Genomic DNA, 20,316 nt, shown 5'->3' with positions numbered 1-20,316 from the left:
TGGTGGCTAAGTGCACTACCCCATAGCTCCAGCTCCTATTGCTAGGTTCTTATAAAACTAAGCAAAAAGATAAAATCCACAGATGTGGTTATTTTTCTTAAATCTGCTTTCAGTCTAGAGAACTTCAATTTATTCTAATACATACTTGGATTATCAGTAATGTGACCTTTCAATTGAAAATATTTTTGATTAAATAATTTTAAGTATAGGTAACAGAAAATTTACCACCTTAGCCATTTTATAGTGTGTAAATTAATAATGTTAAGTATATTACTGTGCAATCAATCTCTAGAATTTCCCATCTTGCAAAATTCAAATTATACTCATTAAAAAATAGCTCCCCAGTACCCCTTACTCCAGTTGCACACACCATCCTCCTTTTTTTTTTTGTGAGTTCACCTATGCTAGTCATTTCATGTAACTAAACCAGACAGCATTTATCTTTTTGTGACTGGCTTGTTTCACATAGCATGATGTCCTCAAGATACATCCATATTGTAGCAGTGTCAGAACTTCTTTTAATGTCTAAGTGACATTTTATTGTGTATACATGTCACATCCTGTTTATCCTGTCATTCATTCCTAAACATTTGGTTTGTATCCCCCTTTTGCCTATTGTAGAGAATACTGCTATGAACACGAGTGTAAAAATATCCGTAAGACCCTACTAACAACTGTATTAACTGTCCATTCTATTCTTAATTTTTCCCAAGATATATTGATTTATTTGCTTGAAAGGCAGAGTGTCAGAGAGAGGTGGAGATTGTTGATCCTCTGTTTCACTCCCTAAGTGGCTGCAGCAGCCAGAGCTGGGCCAGGCCAGTCAGGAGCCAGAAAATCTATTTAGGTCTCCCACGTGGTAGCAGAGGCCAGGTACTTCTGGCCGTAATCTGTTATCTTAAGTTCATTAGCAGAAGTTGAGTTAGAAGTGTAACAGCCAGTATAATTGGTACTGTAATTGGGAGGCTGGTTTTGCAAGTTGCAGCCTAACCTTGTTTGCCATAACACTGACATTTTATTTTTAACAACAGATGTAATCACCAAGTTCATGGTAAAAATATTAAGCATTTTTTTTTTAGTACTCTTTAGGTAAAACTGATGTGTTAGCTGTTAAATTCTGATGGTCTCATTAAGTTTTGGATGGACTTATTAAATTATGTACTAAATATAAGGACTAAGGTAAAAATTGTACCTTGTTATGTTTGATTCAATCTGTATCAAATTGCCAATCATTTGTTCAGAATACCATAAATGAATGGTCTTAGTGTATTGTTTTGGCATTACTCAGCACTCAAGTGTTTCTTGAAATATTCATGTAACTTACGTTCTATTTAAGACTCATTTTTTTCACTTACTGCCTTTGGCTTCAAATGATGCAGTGGTTTGAATTCTAGAGGTTGTGCTATTTTGCTTCTCTCTATCCCTCTTTTTTTTTTCAAAAATTTATTTTTATTGGAAAGGCAGATTTACAGAGAAAGGTGGCAATGACTGGAACGGAGCTGATCTAAAGCCAGGAGCCAGGAACAACTTCTGGGTCTCCCATGTGGGCTCAGGGTCCCAAGGCTTTGGACCGTTCTGCACTGCTCTCCCAGGCCACAAGTAGGGAGCTGGATGGGAAGCAGAGCTGGGATGGGATCCATGAGCTTACAGGTGGAGGATTAGCTAGTTGAGCCATCGCATTAGGCCCTCTTTCCATTTTTAACTTTTATCAGAACTGGAACTGTCCTGCATTCTAGCATGAAGTGTTACTTTTCAGATTGTCAGTAAAGGTAACACATGTTGTGTGTGTGTATGTGTGTGCATATATACACACACACATTCAGGTGGTATTTTATTTTTACCTTATATTTAACGCGGCATTCAGAACATCTTCTCAAGTTGTCTAGATATAACATAGTGTTTTGTCACTGAACTCAGAGGCTGGACCCAGGTTTCTGCTAACACAATATATGGGCATTAGCAAGGTGGAGGAATCCACCATGGGGGGAGGGATATGGGGAGGGGTGGGGGGAATCCCCAGCGCCTATAAAACTGTACTACATAATACAGTGTAAGCAACAATAAAAAAAAAAAAAACAATATATGGGCATTAATCTTGGGACAGACTTCCAGAACAACTGGCAGATTGTGTCTTTGTGTTTCTGAACAGACTGACAAGGTCCAGTTGAAAGAGACTGTGTTGGAGACCATGTCAGGCGCCTTGGGTCTGAATCCTGGCTTTGTGAATATGGAGTGAGCAGACATGTTCATCATTAATTATGGCGCTAATCTGTCCTTCCTTCCTTGTTAGTGTTGATATAAAGGTACAGAAATAATAATATGGATATACTTTGTATACTGTGCAGTGCTACACAGCCGTAAAAAAGGGAAATGGCGAGGCTATTTAAGAGATTTAGTACTATAGTACAAATTTCTAAGTTTGTAGTGAACTGTCCCAGTATTTTTTTTCCATTTTATACTTATTATTTTATGATTTAGTTCCACAGGCTCTGGGATTTCCCTTACTCCCCCAGTACCCTCCCCATTCCCCAGTTTCCCCTATATTATTGCAATAGTATAGTTCCTCAAACAGTCACAAGTCCATCATTGCGGGCATGGACAAAGGCAGAGTCCTGCATCCTATTGTCAAGATAGATTTAACAGCTTCATTGGGATTCCATCTTTGATCTGTAAGTAGAGATGCATACTGAATTGTATCCTCATTACACAGTTACTATGCATCTTGTTAAATGAAAAGCCACAAAACAAAATTAACAGCAGGAAGAAAAATAGGAATTTTCAATGCCATGAAGTTAAATAATATGCTACTGAATGACTAATGTGTTGCTGAAGAAATGAAAAGAAAATCAAGAACCTTCTTGAAGAAAATGATGGGACTGTATGATCTATGAGTCATTGAATAATTTAATATGAGAAAATAAACTGTTTTGAAGAAATGGAAAAAAGTAAAAACATCAAAATCCATGAGACATAGTTTCCATTAGTAAGTGTTGGTGAGATGTGTCTGCTGTAAGCAACAGAGTTGTTTTGTAATCCTCTCTGTTAATCTTTGATGCTTGTGTGGTGAGGGTAAGCCATTTACGTGCAGGGTTAATTTCAATGAGTAGCAATTTGGTCCTGTCATTTTAGCAATGGTTTGTTCATTGTTTGGTTTAGTTTTCTGTTGTTATTCTACTAGCATGTTCTTCACATTTGCCTTAGGTTTTGGTGGGTGCTATTCCTTTTCTCTGTCATTAGAACATCTGTATCATTTGTAGGGCAGATCTGGAAGAGGCATATTCTTTGAGCTTTTCTTTACTGCGGAAGAATTTTATTTCATTTTTCAAAGACAAAGGAATGCTTTTCTGGGTATTTAATTCTGGGCTGACAATTTCTTCCTTTCAGAATCTGGAATATGTCACTTCATTCTCTTCTGGCCTGAATGGTTTCCTGTGAGACTGATTGGCATTCCTCTATATGTCAGTCGATTTTTTTTTCCATGTGCACATTTAAGGATCTTTTGCTTATGTTCAACTGAAGAGAGCTTGATTGTCACGTGCCGTTGTGAATATCACTTTTTGTCAATTCTATTGGGAGTTCTGTGCCCCTCCTGTATTGTTTCCCAATTCTTCCTCCATATTAGGGAAGTTTTCCTTTATTATTTCTTTGAATACATTTTAAAATCCAGCATCTCTTTCTGCACCTTCTGGAACTCCCAGAACTCTTATATTTGGTGTTTTAATGGGATCCCTTAATTCTTGTATACTTTTCTTACTTTGACTCAGTTCCTCTTCCAGCTTTTTCATTGTTTCCCCATGGGGACAAGAAATACCTTCCAATTCTGAGATTTCTCCTGCCTCATTCATTCTATTATAGAGACTTTCCACTGAGTTTTTAATTTGCTCCATCATGTCCTTCATTTCCAATAATTCTGCTTGGTTTTGTTTGTTACTAGTTTCTGTGTGACTTAATCCTGAGTTACTGTATATGCTTCTCATTGATAAGCTCTGAAGCTCTGTAACAAGTGTTTTAAGAAATTTGCTCCTTTGCAGGGGAATCTTCAGTGATATTCACTGTGCCTCTCTCTCTTCCCTTGCTCTTGGTCATTGTACTTCTGGTTAGCAGATTCTTCTCCTTAGGGTAGGTTTCTAAACTGTGTCACCCACAGGTCTATAGTTTGATTTTACTGATTGTGTTTGGTACCTGGCTCTTTTTTTTTTTTTTAATCACTTGTGCCATTCCCTTCAGCAAGTTTCAGGTCTGGATTCTTGTGTTAGGTTTCTACTATGGTCGCTGTAGCCTCAGCTCCTGGCTTACCACGCTCCACCTGCTGTGATCCTGTGCTGTGGCTGTACCGTTGTCCGTGCAACCTTTCTCCCACTTCTTGTTTGAGCAGTTCCCATGATTAGGGAGACATCAGGTGTCCTAAATAAGTAGGTGGTTGGGCCTGGCATGGTAGTCTAGTGGCTAAGTCCTTGCCTTGCATACCCCAAGATCCAGTGGGCCTGTCAGGATATGAACTGGTGCCCATATGGGACCTGCCATTCTGTCTCTGCTCCTGGTCAAATCAAACAAATCATCAGAAAGGGCAGTTCTTTAGCTGGGTTCACTCCCTGAGCTCCTGGTGTACTCTCCTTCCCACCTGGCTGCTAGTGGAGCTCCAGCCACTGGTGGAGCTCAGATGACTGCTCGCTGACTGGGATATCTGGTCACTGCCATACCACACTGTTGTCTCTGCTGCTTTCCATGTCTGTCAGTCACCAGGTGTCTCTCTGCTATCTGCCTGTCCTCTTTTATTTCCTGGAATGTGTCCTCTCTTCACCCTAATGATTCTCTGACTATATAAATGTGTCCTTACCCTACTTTGCCATCTTGATTCTCTCCAAATGTCCCGATTTAGCTTATGTGACATAAGCGAGGTGGTCCTTCACCTATTCTTTGACCCCTCCTGTTTTCCATGTCCATAAAAGTTCCCTCTTGTCCTTAGGTGGTAGAATCCATTGCTTCAGCTACCCTCCTACCATTGCTAACACCAGTGTTTTCTACTCATCTCACTGGTAGTTCCTTTTAAATCTCTATCTGCATCTTCCTCCTCTTATAAGCATTCGATCTCTCTGTTCTAGACATTTTTTCTCTTTTGTCTCTCTCCCTAGGCTATTTCATCCAACTTCCATTTCGTCAATTACAGATTGATGACTCTTGAAATTTGTGTCTTGGGCTCAACTGCTGTTTATTTTAGACTTAATACTCAATTGTCTATTCATTCTAGACCTTATACTCAAATCCCATTTGGCATTATTACATTCTTGATATACTGGAACTTAAAGTCAGTGTGTCCAGTGCCGCACTTGTAATGGAGACCCTTCTCATAGTTTCCTGTCCTGCATCAAGTTCTATCTACTATTAACAATTGCTCAAACCAGAAACCTTAGAGATTTTGGTACTGTACTTAGTCCTTTTGATGGTATGAATTTAACCTCTTTTGTCTCTTGAATCCATTTACACTCCATTTCTGCTGTTGTATCTTGTCTCTATCAGGACTGCTTGTATCAGTTCTGCCCTGGTCACTACGTAGTATCTCTACAACCTCCTTGCCTTCCTTTAGAGAATCGTGGATACAGCATAATCTGTTCAGCTTAAAATTATCACAACACTCTGCTTAATATCATTCAATAGGGCCCAGTGTGGTAGCTAGTAGCTAAAAGTCTCACCTTGCATGTGCTGGGATCCCATATGGGCCCTGGTTCTAATCCCAGCGCTCCACTTCCCATTCAGCTCCTTGCTTGTGGCCTGGGAAAGCAGTCAGCGACAGCCCAAAAGCCTTGGGATGCTGCACCCACCTGGGAGACCTGGAGGAAGCTCCTTCCATTATGGTCACTTGGGGAATGAATCAGCGGATGAAATCTTTCCATCTCTGCTCCTCTCTGTATATCTGACTTTCAAATAAAAATTAAAAAAAAATTTTTTTTTAAAACACCATTCAACAGCCTTTCATTGTTTTGAGACCAAAGGCTACAACTGCTGCTCTGTGCTGGCTCATGCCCACATCACCAATCTTGTTCCCACCTCTTTTTTCTTCAATGTTTTCCATGTCTTGGGGTGATGTGTCTCATTGTCTCTCGCCCTCCTGCAAATCTTTTCACATGGTGAGCCTTCTGAAAGTAAGGAACCTCCCTCTCCCCTAACCATAGTGGGTTGCTCACCTCTCAGGTTCCAAATGAAAGATTTTTTTTTTTTCTCCAGGGAAACTTGTTGACACCCTACCCCATGCCTTTAGTTGTGTGTTCTCTATTTACTCTGCAAAACTCATTCTACTTGACAATATTTACTCAAGGCCTTAATTTTTTGGTCTATTGTATTTTAAGCAAGAAAGCTATTCTGTCTTGTACATTGATGTACTCCCACCCTGAAACAGAAGTTAACATTTTTTTTTTAAGATTTATTTATTTTTATTACAAAGTCTGATATACAGAGAGGAGGACAGATAGATAGGAAGATCTTCCGTCTGATTCACTCCCAAAGTGAGCGCAATAACTGATGCTGCGCCAATCTGAAGCCAGGAGCCAGGAACTCTTCCAAGTCTCCCAAGTGGGTGCAGGGTCCCAAGGCTTTGGGCCGTCCTCTGCTGCTTTCCCAGGCCTCAAGCAGGGAGCTGGATGGGAAGCAAGGCTGCCGGGACTAGAACTGACGCCTATATGGGATCCTGGCATGTTCATTTATCAAATGCCTCCTTTTAGAAGGATTTTGGCACTTTGTCTGATGCTTGTTTATTAAAAAAAAAAAAACTGAACTCATGGCCTCCCATGTTTTAATAATCTGCATTTTGAAGATAATTTTTCCTTTAGAAGTACAAAAAAAAATCTGTTTAGAAGACTTTTTGAGAGAACAATTTCCTTGTTTTGAATCTGAACCTTTGTAATGTGAAAACTGAGGGTATTGAAGCAGATGCAGGTAGTCGGGGAAAATAACCCAGAAGGTAGGTTTTGGCACCTGCGTTAGTATCCGAAGGCTGAGCCAATTGTTTTGGGCTCTGTATTCAGAAACTTTGGCTCCTGAATCCATTCTCAAAGAAGCAAGTTTCACCAAGTCCAGCTAGAATTTTAAAAAATTTGATCATAAAATATTTACGCCTCAGTGTGGCTCCTCATTATGGATAGTAACTGTGTTCAACTGCAGTAGTCTTTATACTTGTTACATTTGGATACAGTGGTTAGATCTAGAGCCATTTAAAGAATAGTTTGTTACTTTAGTATAATACATGTTTGAATTTTGAGGATACAGATCTTCCTAATTAGATGTGGTTGGAGTAGTTGAGTAAATAAAAGTGTTTTGACATTTTTGATGAAGAAAATGATTCACCTCATAGGATATTGAATATTTTGCTACCTTTCTCCCTGTCTCCAGTGGAAGAGTTGCTTACTTGCAGTTACAAGCAATTCCTGAAACATTTTAGATTTGACTATGTTGAATGGATTGACACATTGGTTATTGTATTAGAATTGTATCATTTGTTTGGGTTCATTAACAAACTATGCTCAAATCTATGAATCTAAAACAACATTTTTTACTGTTTTGGTCGTGCAGGGACCTGAGTGGGGCTTCGCTCAGTGCCACTGGCTCAAGGTCTCTCATGAGGTTCCTGTGGGGCTAGCAGGCAGCACTGCAATCAACTCAAGCCTTCCTGTGTCTGGAATGTTTCTAATCTCTCATGTGGTTGCTGCTGGCCTAAGGTCAGCTTCCAGATTCACTCGCTAGAGTACTGCCCCACGACACAGCAACCAGCTTCTTCCTTGTCCAAAACGAAGTACCCCAGAAAAAGGGCTCAGTCTTGAAAACCTGATTTCAGAAGTGATGTCATTTCTTCTGGCTAGAAATGATCCACTAGGCCAGGCTCTGTCGGAGAAGGGGTTACTCAGGGGCAGGAGTCCTGGAAGACGATCATGCTGGGCTGTGTCACGAGTGTCCGTGGTATCGTGGTATGGGGGGCGGGGATGCTACATGGTTCCATACACACAAGCCTGACATTATGGGTAGAATTGTGCCCACCCCTCATGTCCTGACTTTGGTTCTTGGCACACCGTCCTCTTTGGAGACAAAGTCTTTAAGGAGGTGATCAAATGAAAACGAGGAGGTTAGGATGATTCTAACCCAGAGCGACTGCTGTCTTTGTAAGATAGATCAGAGATGCCAGAAGTGCTTGGACACGGAGAGAGGCCATGTAGGGTCAGAGGGAGAAGGTAGCCACTTGAAGACGAGAAGAGAGCCTCAGGAGAAACACAGCTGCCGACACCTCGATCCTGGACTTCTGGGCTCTGGATATGGTGCATTTCTGCTGTTTAAGCTACCTGCTCGGTGTTACTGTGTTAATGCACTTCAAAGGAAATGCATCCATATTCCTATGTAATATTTGGAAGGAAAAGGATTGCTCTTGAGTTTGTTTCGCGATCATCGGTGTATCTTCTTTCCCCCGCTGTTTGAACCTCCAGGAGCAGTGTTCTTTCAGCTGGGACTGGGGGCCTGCCTTTCCCACCCAGGGCATCTGGAGGGATGTTAGAGTGGAAGCCTATGATGTTTGTCATCTGCGCTACGTTACATTTTCCCCAGTATACGGTAAGCAACACATGTGACTTCTTGTTTCCCTTTTGAGATTCTTCCTCCTCCTAAAGGCTGGGTTTTATAATTTGAATATATAGATACATATTTCAGAGATGTAGGGAATTGGAATTTTTTTATGTTTGGCCCATTTGATTTATAAAAGTGAAAAATAAATACCAATTATGATTTGTTGTGGACATTGACATTTTAAAGGCAGACAGGTGGGTCGATATTGTTTAGCATATCTTATAAAAAAGGGAAAAAGATAAAAACTTCCAGGCCTGTTGAGCTGTTCCCTTTACAGCATCTGGTCTCCAGGCTCTGATTGCTTCTTGCCACTTCTGTAGTCACTTTCCATGTAGAACTGCTGGCTTGTGGAAAGGAACAACTATGTTTCTGTCATTGTACCTGCTCACCACAGTTTTGAACACTTTTTAAAAAAGGTTTATTAATTTTTGGGGGGAGGGAAGATTTGTAGAGAGAAGCAGAGGACTCTTCTATCCACTCCCCAATGGCTACAATGGCTGGAGCTGAGCTGATCTGAAGTTGGAAGCCTGGAGCTTCTGCAAGAAGCTCCCATGTAATTGCAGGTTTCCCATGTAATTGCAGAGGCCCAAGGACTTGGCCCACCTTCTGCTGCCCTCCCAGGCCATCAGCAGGGAACTGGATTGAAAGTGGAGCAGCCAGAACATGAACTATGGATGCCAGTGTCAGAGGCAGAGGAATAGCCCGTTATGCTACTGTTCTGGCCCCTGTAGCTAGGCATTTGGCACAGTGGTGAAGCTGACACTTGTGCCTGGGTTTGTATCCAGCTTCCTTATAATGAGTGCTCTGTGAAGCAGCAGATGATAACTCAAATGCTTGGGTCGCTTGCTACCTGCGTGGAAAACCCCAGTGGATTTCTGGGTTCCTATCTTTGGCCTGGCCCAACAATGGCTGTTGTAATGTTTGGGAGTGAATCAGTGTGTCAAAGATGTCTATATGTCTGTCTGTCTCTACCTTTTAATAAAAAATAAGGATGTAAGCTACAAGGCAAACACAATTTGTGTCAAGTGAATTGAACCACCTTTTCAGCTGAAAGAATTATTCACTGTGAAAGAACATTGACAGAAACACCTAGAAATCTCATAGATTTGAATCAGTTCAAATCTGGTTGAATCCTTGTGGAGTTCTTTGCCCAGCACTGTGCTTGAAAATCAGACCATGAAATAGTGTGTATGCTTATCCTGTAATGTGCTGCACGCTGCTTAGAGTGGGGAGGGGATGGAAACAATTGCAAAAGCCAGGGTAATGCTGAGTCTCAGTAATTCAGAAAGTCACAGAGCAGTGAGGGTTCAGAGGTCATCTGGGGCCATCTCAGGTGAGGGGAGAGGCAGGTGGGCTCTTCAGGGACCATGTGCAGTGCTCAGTCCAGGCATGGGGACATCTACCGAGGAAAAGCCCCGAGAAAGCCTGTGCGTCAGCCCCAGGTGCTGGAGACCCTGCACTGCTATTCAGCTGAGCCAAATCTGAATTTCCTTTCCTTCCTTATTTATTTGAAAGACAGTTGCACACACATGGGGTTTGGGGAGAGATTGATTAATTCATCTTCCATCTCTCCAAAACACCACAGTGACTATGCTGAAGCCAGGAGCCAGGAACCCCATGTGGTGTGATTGGGTGGCAGGGTTCCAAGGTCTTAGACCCTGTCCCACTGCCTTTCCAGGCACTTTAATGGGGAAGTAGCACTTGAGGTGGGTCTCTGATGGGTAATGCCAGTGCTGTGGATGGTGACAACCCACTGTGCTCCAGTGGTGACCCACCAGTTTGTATTTTCTAAAGGCAGAAGACAAAGCAAATGAGGTGATTCGTTCTAAATTGCTGCCTGTATTTTTCAATGTGTCGGAGGCATGAAAAGGGCTTGTTTGGGTCCCACATGTGAATGTGGCTCAGTTTATAGCCTCTGAAACACCTTCTTTCAAGGTGTAACCCAAACTGAGGATTTGTCTCACTAAAATCAACTAATGTTTATTCTCTCATCCCTTTATCACCATCCATACATCTCAGATGTGTGCAATTAGATCTGGGTCGGGGGAGGGCTTGATTTAGCAGAAAGTTATTTCCTTAAAAGGTTTGAAGTTTAATCAATATTTTAAGTGACTTACAAAAATGTACTGTAAGTTCCAACAATTTTATTACCTGAGAAATATTCGAATAATGCTGCTGAGGTTTAATTTAAATTTTTGAATGGGAATGTGAGTCATTAGGTGGAGTTTAGTGTACTAGTCACTAGTGACTGTGATTTTTATGTGAACCAAACCATTTAAATGATACATAAAATTCAGCTTAGATCTGGTGTAATCAATTTCTCATGGCAACTACAGTTTTGAGTTTTATGACTGCAATATAGTTTGTCCTTAACATTGTACTTAACATTCCTGTTCAGAGGTTGTATGTTGCGCATGTTAAACAGTTCTTAATTTTTCTGATTAATTCTCTGGCTGTCCACTTGATGATGTGTTGTAATAAAGAATGCTGAGACATGAACTTCTGAAAGCATTAGGAGAGGATTTGCCTTCAGGAATTTTTTTGAGAATCTTTTCTTTTTCTACTTTGATCAGGAAGTTAGGAAGTCAGCAGTTACACTGAAACCAGTGCATAATTAGTAGTTGAGAAATAACAGACTACGGTAATGTATAGTCTGGGTACTTTTACCATCTATGTATCGTGAGATAGACAAAATTGCTGAAATTAAAAAAAAAATAGCCCATTCAATCATTAAGATGATTGCCTAATTTTCCTTTTTTAAGATTTATTTATTTTTATTGCAAAGTCATATATATATATAGAGAGAGGAGGAGAGATAGAAATAATTCCGTACGATGATTCACTCCCCAAGTGACCGCAATGGCTGGTGCTGAGCCAATCTAAAGCCAGCAGCCAGGAACTCTTCTGGGTCCTCCACACAGGTGCGGGGTCCGAGGCTGGGCCGTCCTCTGCTGCTTTCCCAGGCCACAAGCAGGGAGCTGGATGGGAAGTGGGGCTGCCAGGATTAGGACCGGCGCCCATATAGGATCCTGGCATGTTCAAGGCGAGGACTTTAACCACTACACTATCATGCCGGGCTCAATTGCCTAATTAAAAAAAAAATTTTTGATAGACAGAGAGGGAGAGATACAGAGAGAGCTGCCATCTGCTGGTTCACTGCCTAAGTCTCCCAGTTGCCTTGACTAGAGCTAGCAGGAAGCTGTGAACTCAGTCTGCATCTTCCAAGTAGGCGGCAGGCACTCAAACTGAGACATTTGTCTCACTCACCTTCCTCCGTACCAAAACCTCCCCAGCCTAAGCAGATGCCCACATGGGCGTGCATCCCTTTGGACTATGTAAACAACATTAAGATGAAAAACTTTTAAAATGTGCAGTTACTATGATCTGTTGAAACATTAAAGAAACATTATTACAAAGTCAGATATACAGAGAGGAGGGACAGAGAGGAAATCTTCCATCCGATGATTCACTCCCCAAGTGACAGCAACGGCTGGTGCTGTGCCAATCCGGAGCCAGGAGCTTCCTCCAGGTCTCCCATACAAGTGCAGGGTCCCAAGGCTCTAGGCTGTGCTCAACCACCTTCCCAGGCCACAAGCAGGGAGCTGGATGGGAAGCAGAGCTGCTGGGATTAGAACCACTGCCTAAATGGGATCCTGGCATGTTCAAGGCAAGGACTTTAGCTGCTAGGCTACCACACCAGGCCCAAAATATTTTATCTGAAGGGCAAAGTGTCAGAGAGAGGAGATAAAGAGGAGGAGGAGGGGGAAGGGAAGGAGAAAGATCATCTGTGCTGGTTCATTTCTTTAATGGCCAGAATAGCTTAAGTTGAACTAGGCCAAAGCCAGAAACCAGGGACTCCATCTGGATCTCCCCTGTCAGTGGCAAGGAAAAAAGACTTCAGCCATCGTATGTTGTTTTCCCAGGTATATTAGTAAGAAGATGTGTCTGAAGCAGAGTAGCCAGGACATGAACCCATATGAGATGCAGTGTTACAAGTGGTGGTTTAACCTGCTGCTATCCCAAACCAGCACCTGTAATGCTACAGGTCCAATCTTTTGTTACTCTAAACAATAACAGAGGCATTTTTCCACGTATCAATTTCCTTGCTTTTTCTTCCCTCTAAGGTAAAGTGGGCTGTAGATCTTAGTCTTGGGCAAAAATCTCTTTAGACCCTTAGCTGCCACAGGTGCTTCCACCCTCACCGCGATCCCTCAGCCTGCAGCATCCTCCTGATTCCAGATGATCAGCTTCTCGGTTGGGCTGCTGCCTGCCCAGTGGAGGCCCGCGTTGAGGGACACTGCTCTGCTTTGCTTACAGTGTCATGGAGATCATGCAGTGTTAACATACAGCCAAGATTATGGATTGCTATTACTACTGTATTATGAGTGTACCTTTTTTGCATGAATTCTTTTGAGTCACTTTTAAACTCATTTTAGAATTGCATTACCTCTGAAATAACAGCATCGACTCTGAAAATAGCTTTCTGGGTCATTGAGTTGCTTGAAGAGCCTTCTCTCTGGTTAGCTGCCTTGTTGGTTGGCTGTATTTTCTTCTCTGGACCCTGGTCTTGTTTTGTGTCTGTTTTGCCTTGGCTTCACGTTCGAGGCTTTTGCCTCTTAGGTAGGCAAGGGAATCTCGTTGTTGGGTGAAGCAGGGTGAACAACAGCTGTCATAACTGAAGTGTGAATCTACTTTTCTGGCCAATGCAACTGTTAGCTGTTTAGATTTGCCTTATTATCCCAGGAATTCAGAAAATGATCTTACATTTAAATTGACACATTCTGCGGCCTGGTGAGTTCAGATCACTCCTGTGTCTTTCAATACACAGAGCTACTTTTCCCTGCAGCTTTTTGTTTCCTGTTCAAGATGCAGAAAGATGTGAGCAGGGCTAGGGAAAGCTCTTCAATGTTGTCCCTCTCCCTTCCCATGGGATCTTGTATTTTTAATTTTTTTGACTTGGAACCAGTGTTGTGTGGTCATATGGGTGCTAGTTGGAACCTCAGTTTCTCCTCTTCTAATCCAGCTCCTTGTTAATTTCCCTGGGAAAGTAGAGGAAGTTATGTGGTTATGTCCCTAAACCCATGTAGGAGACCCAGAAGAAGCTCCTGGCTTTGGTCTGGCCCAGCCTGGCCCTTGTGGTCACTTGGGGAGTAAGCTGCCATATGGAAGATCTCTCTCTTTTTGTAACTATTTCAAATACATAAAATAAACATTTAAATTGTATTTCACTTAATTTGAAAACTGGAGACTGATCTTCCTTCCCCAAATGCCAGCAAATGGTCAATGGAGACTAGGAGCCTGAAATTCAATCTGGGTTTCTCCGTGGGTGGCAGGTACCCAATACTGTGACATCACTGCTGTGCTGCTTTGTGGGATCACGCATGTAGGAAGCCGAGACTGGAAAAGAGGATCTGGAGAATGAACCAAAACACTTACTTTGGAGGCCAGTGTGTCAAATGACCACCGTTGCATCCTGTATTAACAGTGACCTGAGGCTGTATTTGGCTAAGTTCATTCTCAGAGTTAAAAGAATCTTGGCCTGCCCTTCATCAGGTAGTTTGGATTACCAATGTGACATTGAGACAGATGGAGGAGCTTTGTCACCATATAATCCCACTGAGTGCAGGGTCAGGTACATTCTCTGGATGGGTTGAAGTGTTCTTCCTTTTACTTTCAAGATTGTTCTTATTGAGAGGCTAATATTTTATTGTTCCCTATCCCCAGATGCTTGGCTTCATATTGAATGAATTTGATATTCGGTTTTGGGACTCTGATAGGCAAAAAAACCACCTATGTTGTTGTTTTTTCCTCATCATTCATATTCAAGTTCCAGTGTGCTTGCAGTGTTACTGTGTTGAGTGATGCCTCAATGAGACTCACATGGCAAGTCGAGAACACTAGTCCCAGCTGCTCCACTTCTGACCCAGTTCCCTGCTCATATGCCTGGGAAAGCAGTGGGAGATGCCCAAGGGCTTGGGCTCTTGGACTTTTGTGGGAGAACCAGCTGGAGTTCCAGGTTCCGGGCATTGGCTTGACCTAGCCCCATCTGCTGCATATCATTCTTGGAAAATATTTTATTGTGCTTTTCATAGGTCATTTTCTGTTTGTTCCTCATTTATAAATACTTTTATGTCTTAGTTTTAGAGTAGAGATATCTGCAGAAATATATATGTGTATATATATGTATAATGGATTGTGGGAATGCAGGAATAATTCCTACATATATAAATTTTAATTTTTCTTTTCTCTTTATGCTTCAGACAACAGTGCCCGGCAGTGGAATCTTGAGATACAGTCTTCTTTTGATGTTGTCAGCTCAAAGCCAGTCAGTGGTCAAGTGATCGTAACCATCCCTAAATTGCAAGCCCAGCAGATTCACAATATTAGCCTTCAGCCTGGGGAAAGGATGGTTGAGTTGCTTGTGAAGATTAGCAAGGTATGATGGACTTGTCGATAAGCGCTGGATGGAGAGAGAGTGGGAAGGGTATAGATAGAGAATCTTTCATCTGCCTGATCACTTCCCAAGAGGCTACAACAGCCAGGGCTGAGCCATGCCAAAGCTAGGATCCCAGAACTGCATATGGATCTCCCGCCTAACATGGTTCCAAGCACTTGAACCATTAACAGGAAGCTGGATCAGAAGTAGGTGAAAGGTTTGAACCTGACTCTCTTGATGTGGGCTGTAAGTGTCCTAAGTGGCTGCTGAACCACTGTACCACAATGCCTGTCTCTATCACAGTAGCTTCTGTTTTTAACACCTCATGTATTTTACACGATAAGAGCTGAGGAATGATTTTTCCAAATTTTAAAATTAAGAAAATAAAGAATATGTTATTAATCAAATGTTTTGTCAAGAGATCAGATATATTTTATCTTTTTCTGTTGTATTTTAAATATTTTGAATCCAAAATACATTATAGGCAATGCATTTGATTTTTGGTATTTGTGAATAATTTTGAATGTTGATATTTATTTGAAGTTCTAATTCTAGGCTCATCTTCCATAAGTAGAGGTAGGATAGACTTTCCCTTTTCCCATTTTTGTTTCTTTCATTGATAATTGTGAACTGGAAGAATGGAACCAAATAACACTTGGTAACTGTCCAATAAAGAAAGAACTCAAAATGCTTTATAGTTCTTAGAAAAGATGCCATTTCAAAGTCCAATGCTAAGTGTTACAAATATACAATATGTGCAAGATTGAGTGTTAGAGGCAAAAAGTAATTATTTTAGACGTATTAATTCATGCTAAATTCATAGCATTGCTAGTTTAACAGTATTTTTATGGTTTGGTATGATATGACATATTCTAGGCAGGGAGATTTATATTGTTTTAGAACCTATAATTTTTGTTCTTGACTGTAAAATTAATATGCATGCCTCAAATCATATTTTGTTGAAGACATGCCCTGTCACTTAGGTTGACTGATCCTGTTTCTTGAAAGCATGTTGCTGTAGGAACTTGGTGGCCCCACGGACACGGAAACCAGACCAGGTACAACATGACAATTCGTTTTGAGCTAGATGGAGGCTTAACTATAGAAAAGTCAGTTAAGGTAAGTAAATACTTTACCAAAATATTTTGTGAACAATTAAACATCTTATTAAAGTAGCAGTACAAATTTGTGAAAGAAATCAACAAGGCTCTTTTAACTGTCAGAAATAACATTTGGAAGCTTTAGTGTGAGTGTGTGCACTTGTATTTCTATAGATCAAACTTTACATGTTATTTGGTCAATAGATAGTCTCTTCCTTAGCTTTTCAGTTAGGCTTTATGTCAAGGTCATACAGGTATACAGTTTCAAAGTACAAATTTTACTAAAAGATTCACATGAAAGATAGGATCCCTTGCTCAAGCCTTCTTACTCCACTAACAGTTAACTTTGTTGTTTATCTCTTCTGCTTTTTAGCTCCACTTCTCCAAGTGGTATGCATCTACTAATGTTTTCTACTTTTTCAGGCCTTCCCAGTTTGTGATACAGTGCTAAGAATTAGGAAGTACTGCACTCTTAAATTATTACCTATCAGCTTCTTAGTGCTTCAAGTACCATTTCCTTAATAGGTGAAATGGGGATAGTGATAGTGAGAGAATTTGAGTCTGGCTGAAATTGGCCATGCAGGAAAAGAAGCAGGAACTGTGTCAATGCTGCTTCTGGCTTTCCCGACTCCCCCAGTGCTAGCTGAGGTTCTCACAGGCTCCTGCCTCTACTGTGGCAGGTTCCATGCTAAGTGTGGCATGCTCTTCCGGGGTGCAGCTCTTACACTCCTGGTCTTCAGTCATGCTGTATATTCTCTGGGCTACTGTGAATGTATGGGTGTTTGTTTTCGTGTGTGAACCTAGAGGGAGTTTTAAAACGTTAATGGAAAATGTGCTTATCTAGGTTCATTCCATTTTCCTCAGCTTTTTAATTTTTAACACGCCCTCCTTCCTTTCTACAATTAGTATATACAGCGAGGATATCATTGAGGCTTTCACTCATTTTTAAAAAATATTTTGCGGTGGCGCAAGTGGTTAAAGGTCCTCGCCTTGCATGCCCAGGATCCCATATGGGCACCGGTTCTAATCCCGGCAGCCCCGCTTCCCTTCCAGCTCCCTGCCTGTGGCCTGGGAAAGCAGTCAAGGACGGCCCAAAGCTTTGGGAACCTGCACCTGCGTGGGAGACCCGGAGGAGGCTCCTGGCTTCAGATTGGCATAGTATCGGCCGTTGCGCTCACTTGGGGAGTGAATCATCGGACTGAAGATCTTCCTCTCTGTCTCTCCTCTCTGTATATCCGCCTTTCCAATAAAAAAAAAATAATAAAAATAAATCTTTAAAAAAAAATAAAAAATATTTTGATTTGAAAGGCAGAGTTACTTAGAGAGTGAGAAACAAGGAGAGAAGACTTCCATCAGCTGGTTCGTTTCCCAAATGGCTGCAGTGGCCAGAGTTGGGCCAATTGGAAGCCAGGAGCCTGGTGGTTCTTCTGGGACCCTGACATGGGTGCAGGGAACGAAGTACTTAGGCCATTCTCCACTGCTTTCCCAGAGTATGAGCAGGGAGCTGGATTGGAAGTGGAACAGCTGAGACTAGAACTGGCACCCACATTGGATGCTGGTGCTGCAGGTGGAGGATTAGCCTACTAGACCATGGCATCAGCCCCCAGGCTTTCACTCTTTTTCTAAGCCTTTTGGTAACATGTGCTCTGTCAAATGTTGAATTGGTTGTGTGACCTCGCCAGGAAAATGTCCAGCATAATGTGTGATTGCATCTTTTTTTTCCCTTTTTTTAATTGTTATTAACATTGTATTATGTGATACAGTTTTATAGGCACTGGGGATTTCCCCCACCCCTCCCATACCCCTCCCCCCATAGTGGATTCCTCCACCTTGCTGCATAACCACAGTTCAAGTTCAGTTGAGATTCCTTCATGATTGCATCTTATTGTAGAGAAGGAGAAGAAAAACTTATTTCTAGCAAATAGTTTTTTTTTTTTTATTCAGGCTAATGTTGATGCACTTCTGCTCATGATACATAACAATCCACCCTGTGGCTTCAGCATAAAGGAAGATGGTTTCCATTCGTGCAGTGCTCTATGGTTTCCGTTCGTGCAGTGTGTGAAGGCTGCCCTTCAGGGATAGCTGCTGTAGACCTCATTGAGTCACAGGGAAATAGTTAACTGCAATAGAGCGGAGATCATTTGGCTTAGTGGCTTGGATAGTGCTTGGGACTCTCCCTAGTGTGTCAGAGTGTCTGGGTTCAAGTCCCGCCTCTGCTCCCAACATCAGCTTCTTGCTAAGGCAGACTTTGGGAGGCAGTGGTGATGGCTCAAGTACTGATGGTCACTGCCATTTCATGCGGTGACTCAGATGGAGTTTCTGGCTGTTGGCCTCAGCCTGGTCCAGATCCAGAAAACCAGTGGGTGGGAGATCTTCATCTCTGTTTCTAAGGTAAATTAAAAAAAATAAGTAAAAGCAAAAAATAATTATAATGGAGGGAAAATATAAAGGAGAAATCCAGTGGAAGCTATCTTAAGTGATGGAGGGTTTCATCACTAGTGAGACAGAGTGGCACTGTGTGTCCCTTGTTCCTCATAAGCAGCCCCAGAGGCACACAGCATCGTGTCTGTGTGTGGAAACTGAAGCAGACAACCTGGCTCTAATTAGGAGGAAGCAGCAGACCCTTCCTGTTGAGTGGAATTTTGGGTTTTGATTAGTTATGGGAGAGGCTTAGCAGTAGTCATGGTGTTTATGCTCCAAATGGTAACTGAGGGTGATTTGAAAATTCCCTTTCAGGGAACTTTGATTCAGGGTTTGTGCCCGTTGGGCTGGCATGCTAGAGGTTGGACCAGACGAGCTCTCTGTGGCTTCCTAATCACTCCATGATGGCTCGGAAGGAAACCCAAATCATGGAAGACTAGGAACCCTGCAGACTTCAGGAATCAATGTGGGCTTGTGAAATTCAAGTAAACAATGCCAGGAAATGCTAAATTTGGTAAAAAAAAAAAAAAGAGGTGAGTCCTAGTTCTCCTTTGTTTGTATCCAAGATGGCTCTTTGAGGGAATCCTGTCTCTTGTTTTAAAAAGAAAGATTTAAGAAAGATTTATTTAAAAGGCAGAGTTCACATGCACACACACACCAACCTCCCTCCCCACACACTCTCTCACTCCCACTCAAAGTGTAACACAGAGAAAGAGGTCTTCTGTTCACTAATTCACAGTCCACCCCGCAAGTGGCTGCAGTGGCTGGGATTGGGTCAGGCTGAAGCCAGGAAACAGACTCTGGGTCTCCTAAACGGATGAGGGGCCCACACACTTGGGATGTACTCTGCTGCTTTCCCATACATGTTGACAAGGAATTGCAGTGGAAGTGGAGCAGGCAGGACTTGAACCAGTACACATAAAGGATGCCAGCCTTACAGGTGGCAGCTTATACTATACCACAGCACTGGCCCAGGTGACCGCTTTCTTGCCAGCTCCTGTAACTGTGTTCTAGCAGGGGCCACTTAACATTGTTTCTTTCCAGCCTTTCTTTGGTGGAAATGTGCCAGACTGGAATTCCTTTTTATTTTTGTTCTTGTGAAATGGAACACATACCAGAAAAATATACAGAATATGAGAAGCTTAATGATCAGAAAACAAACACTCCTGTAGCAGTCATCCCATCAAAAGATAAAACACCTGTAGCACTCTGGAGCCCCTCCACCTGTGGGTGTTCCCAAGGATCCTACCCCACCCCCAGCTTCTGCAGACAGCTAGCATTAATTTGAATTTTTTATGCATGGAAGCACATAGTGTTCGTGTCTGTCTGACTTGGTTCAGTAATATGGTGATACATTTGGATATGTTCTTGTGTTAGCTAGAGTTTGCCAGTTGGCACTACTCCATGATATTTCACTGCACTATACATACTGTTGTTGAAATTCGATCATTTCCATCTTGGGTAATTCCTAGTAATGCTGCTATGAACATCAATGATATAGCACTTGGAGCAATATGCCTCCACAGCATTTCTGCCAGGAGAGGAGTTGCTGGAGAGGGTTGCTGTTTGGTGACTCTGTTGACCTGCTCTGCTGTGTGCTTGCCTGCAGTTTGTCTATGCTCCACACACACCAGCACTTGCTGTTATGTCAGACCACACTGGAAGCACTGCTTTCTTGACACAAGATCTTTCTTTTCTCACTTCTGTTCTTTCTTTCTGATGGTTTCGTTGCCACCTTGGGCTTACTGTATGCAAAAA

At 42.0% G+C, this 20,316-nt stretch overlaps 1 protein-coding gene across 1 annotated transcript in view; it reads left to right on the top strand.

The window, feature by feature from the left end:
• Positions 1 to 20,316, top strand: part of MANBA (mannosidase beta) — a 90,674-nt gene that overhangs the window by 23,214 nt on the left and 47,144 nt on the right. Inside the window, exons 5-7 of the mRNA XM_040966770.1 lie at positions 8,466 to 8,589; positions 14,862 to 15,037; positions 16,046 to 16,156. Coding sequence (XP_040822704.1) covers positions 8,466 to 8,589; positions 14,862 to 15,037; positions 16,046 to 16,156 — 411 coding nt within the window. The remainder of the gene's footprint in view (positions 1 to 8,465; positions 8,590 to 14,861; positions 15,038 to 16,045; positions 16,157 to 20,316) is intronic.

Source organism: Ochotona curzoniae, unplaced genomic scaffold (assembly GCF_017591425.1).
Source record: "Ochotona curzoniae isolate NIBS_2020 unplaced genomic scaffold, NIBS_Ocur_1.0 scaffold_4506, whole genome shotgun sequence".
NCBI classification, from domain to species: Eukaryota; Metazoa; Chordata; class Mammalia; order Lagomorpha; family Ochotonidae; genus Ochotona; species Ochotona curzoniae.
The sequence above is the reverse complement of the archived record's forward strand: the minus strand, read 5'-3'. Positions and strand labels throughout refer to the sequence as shown.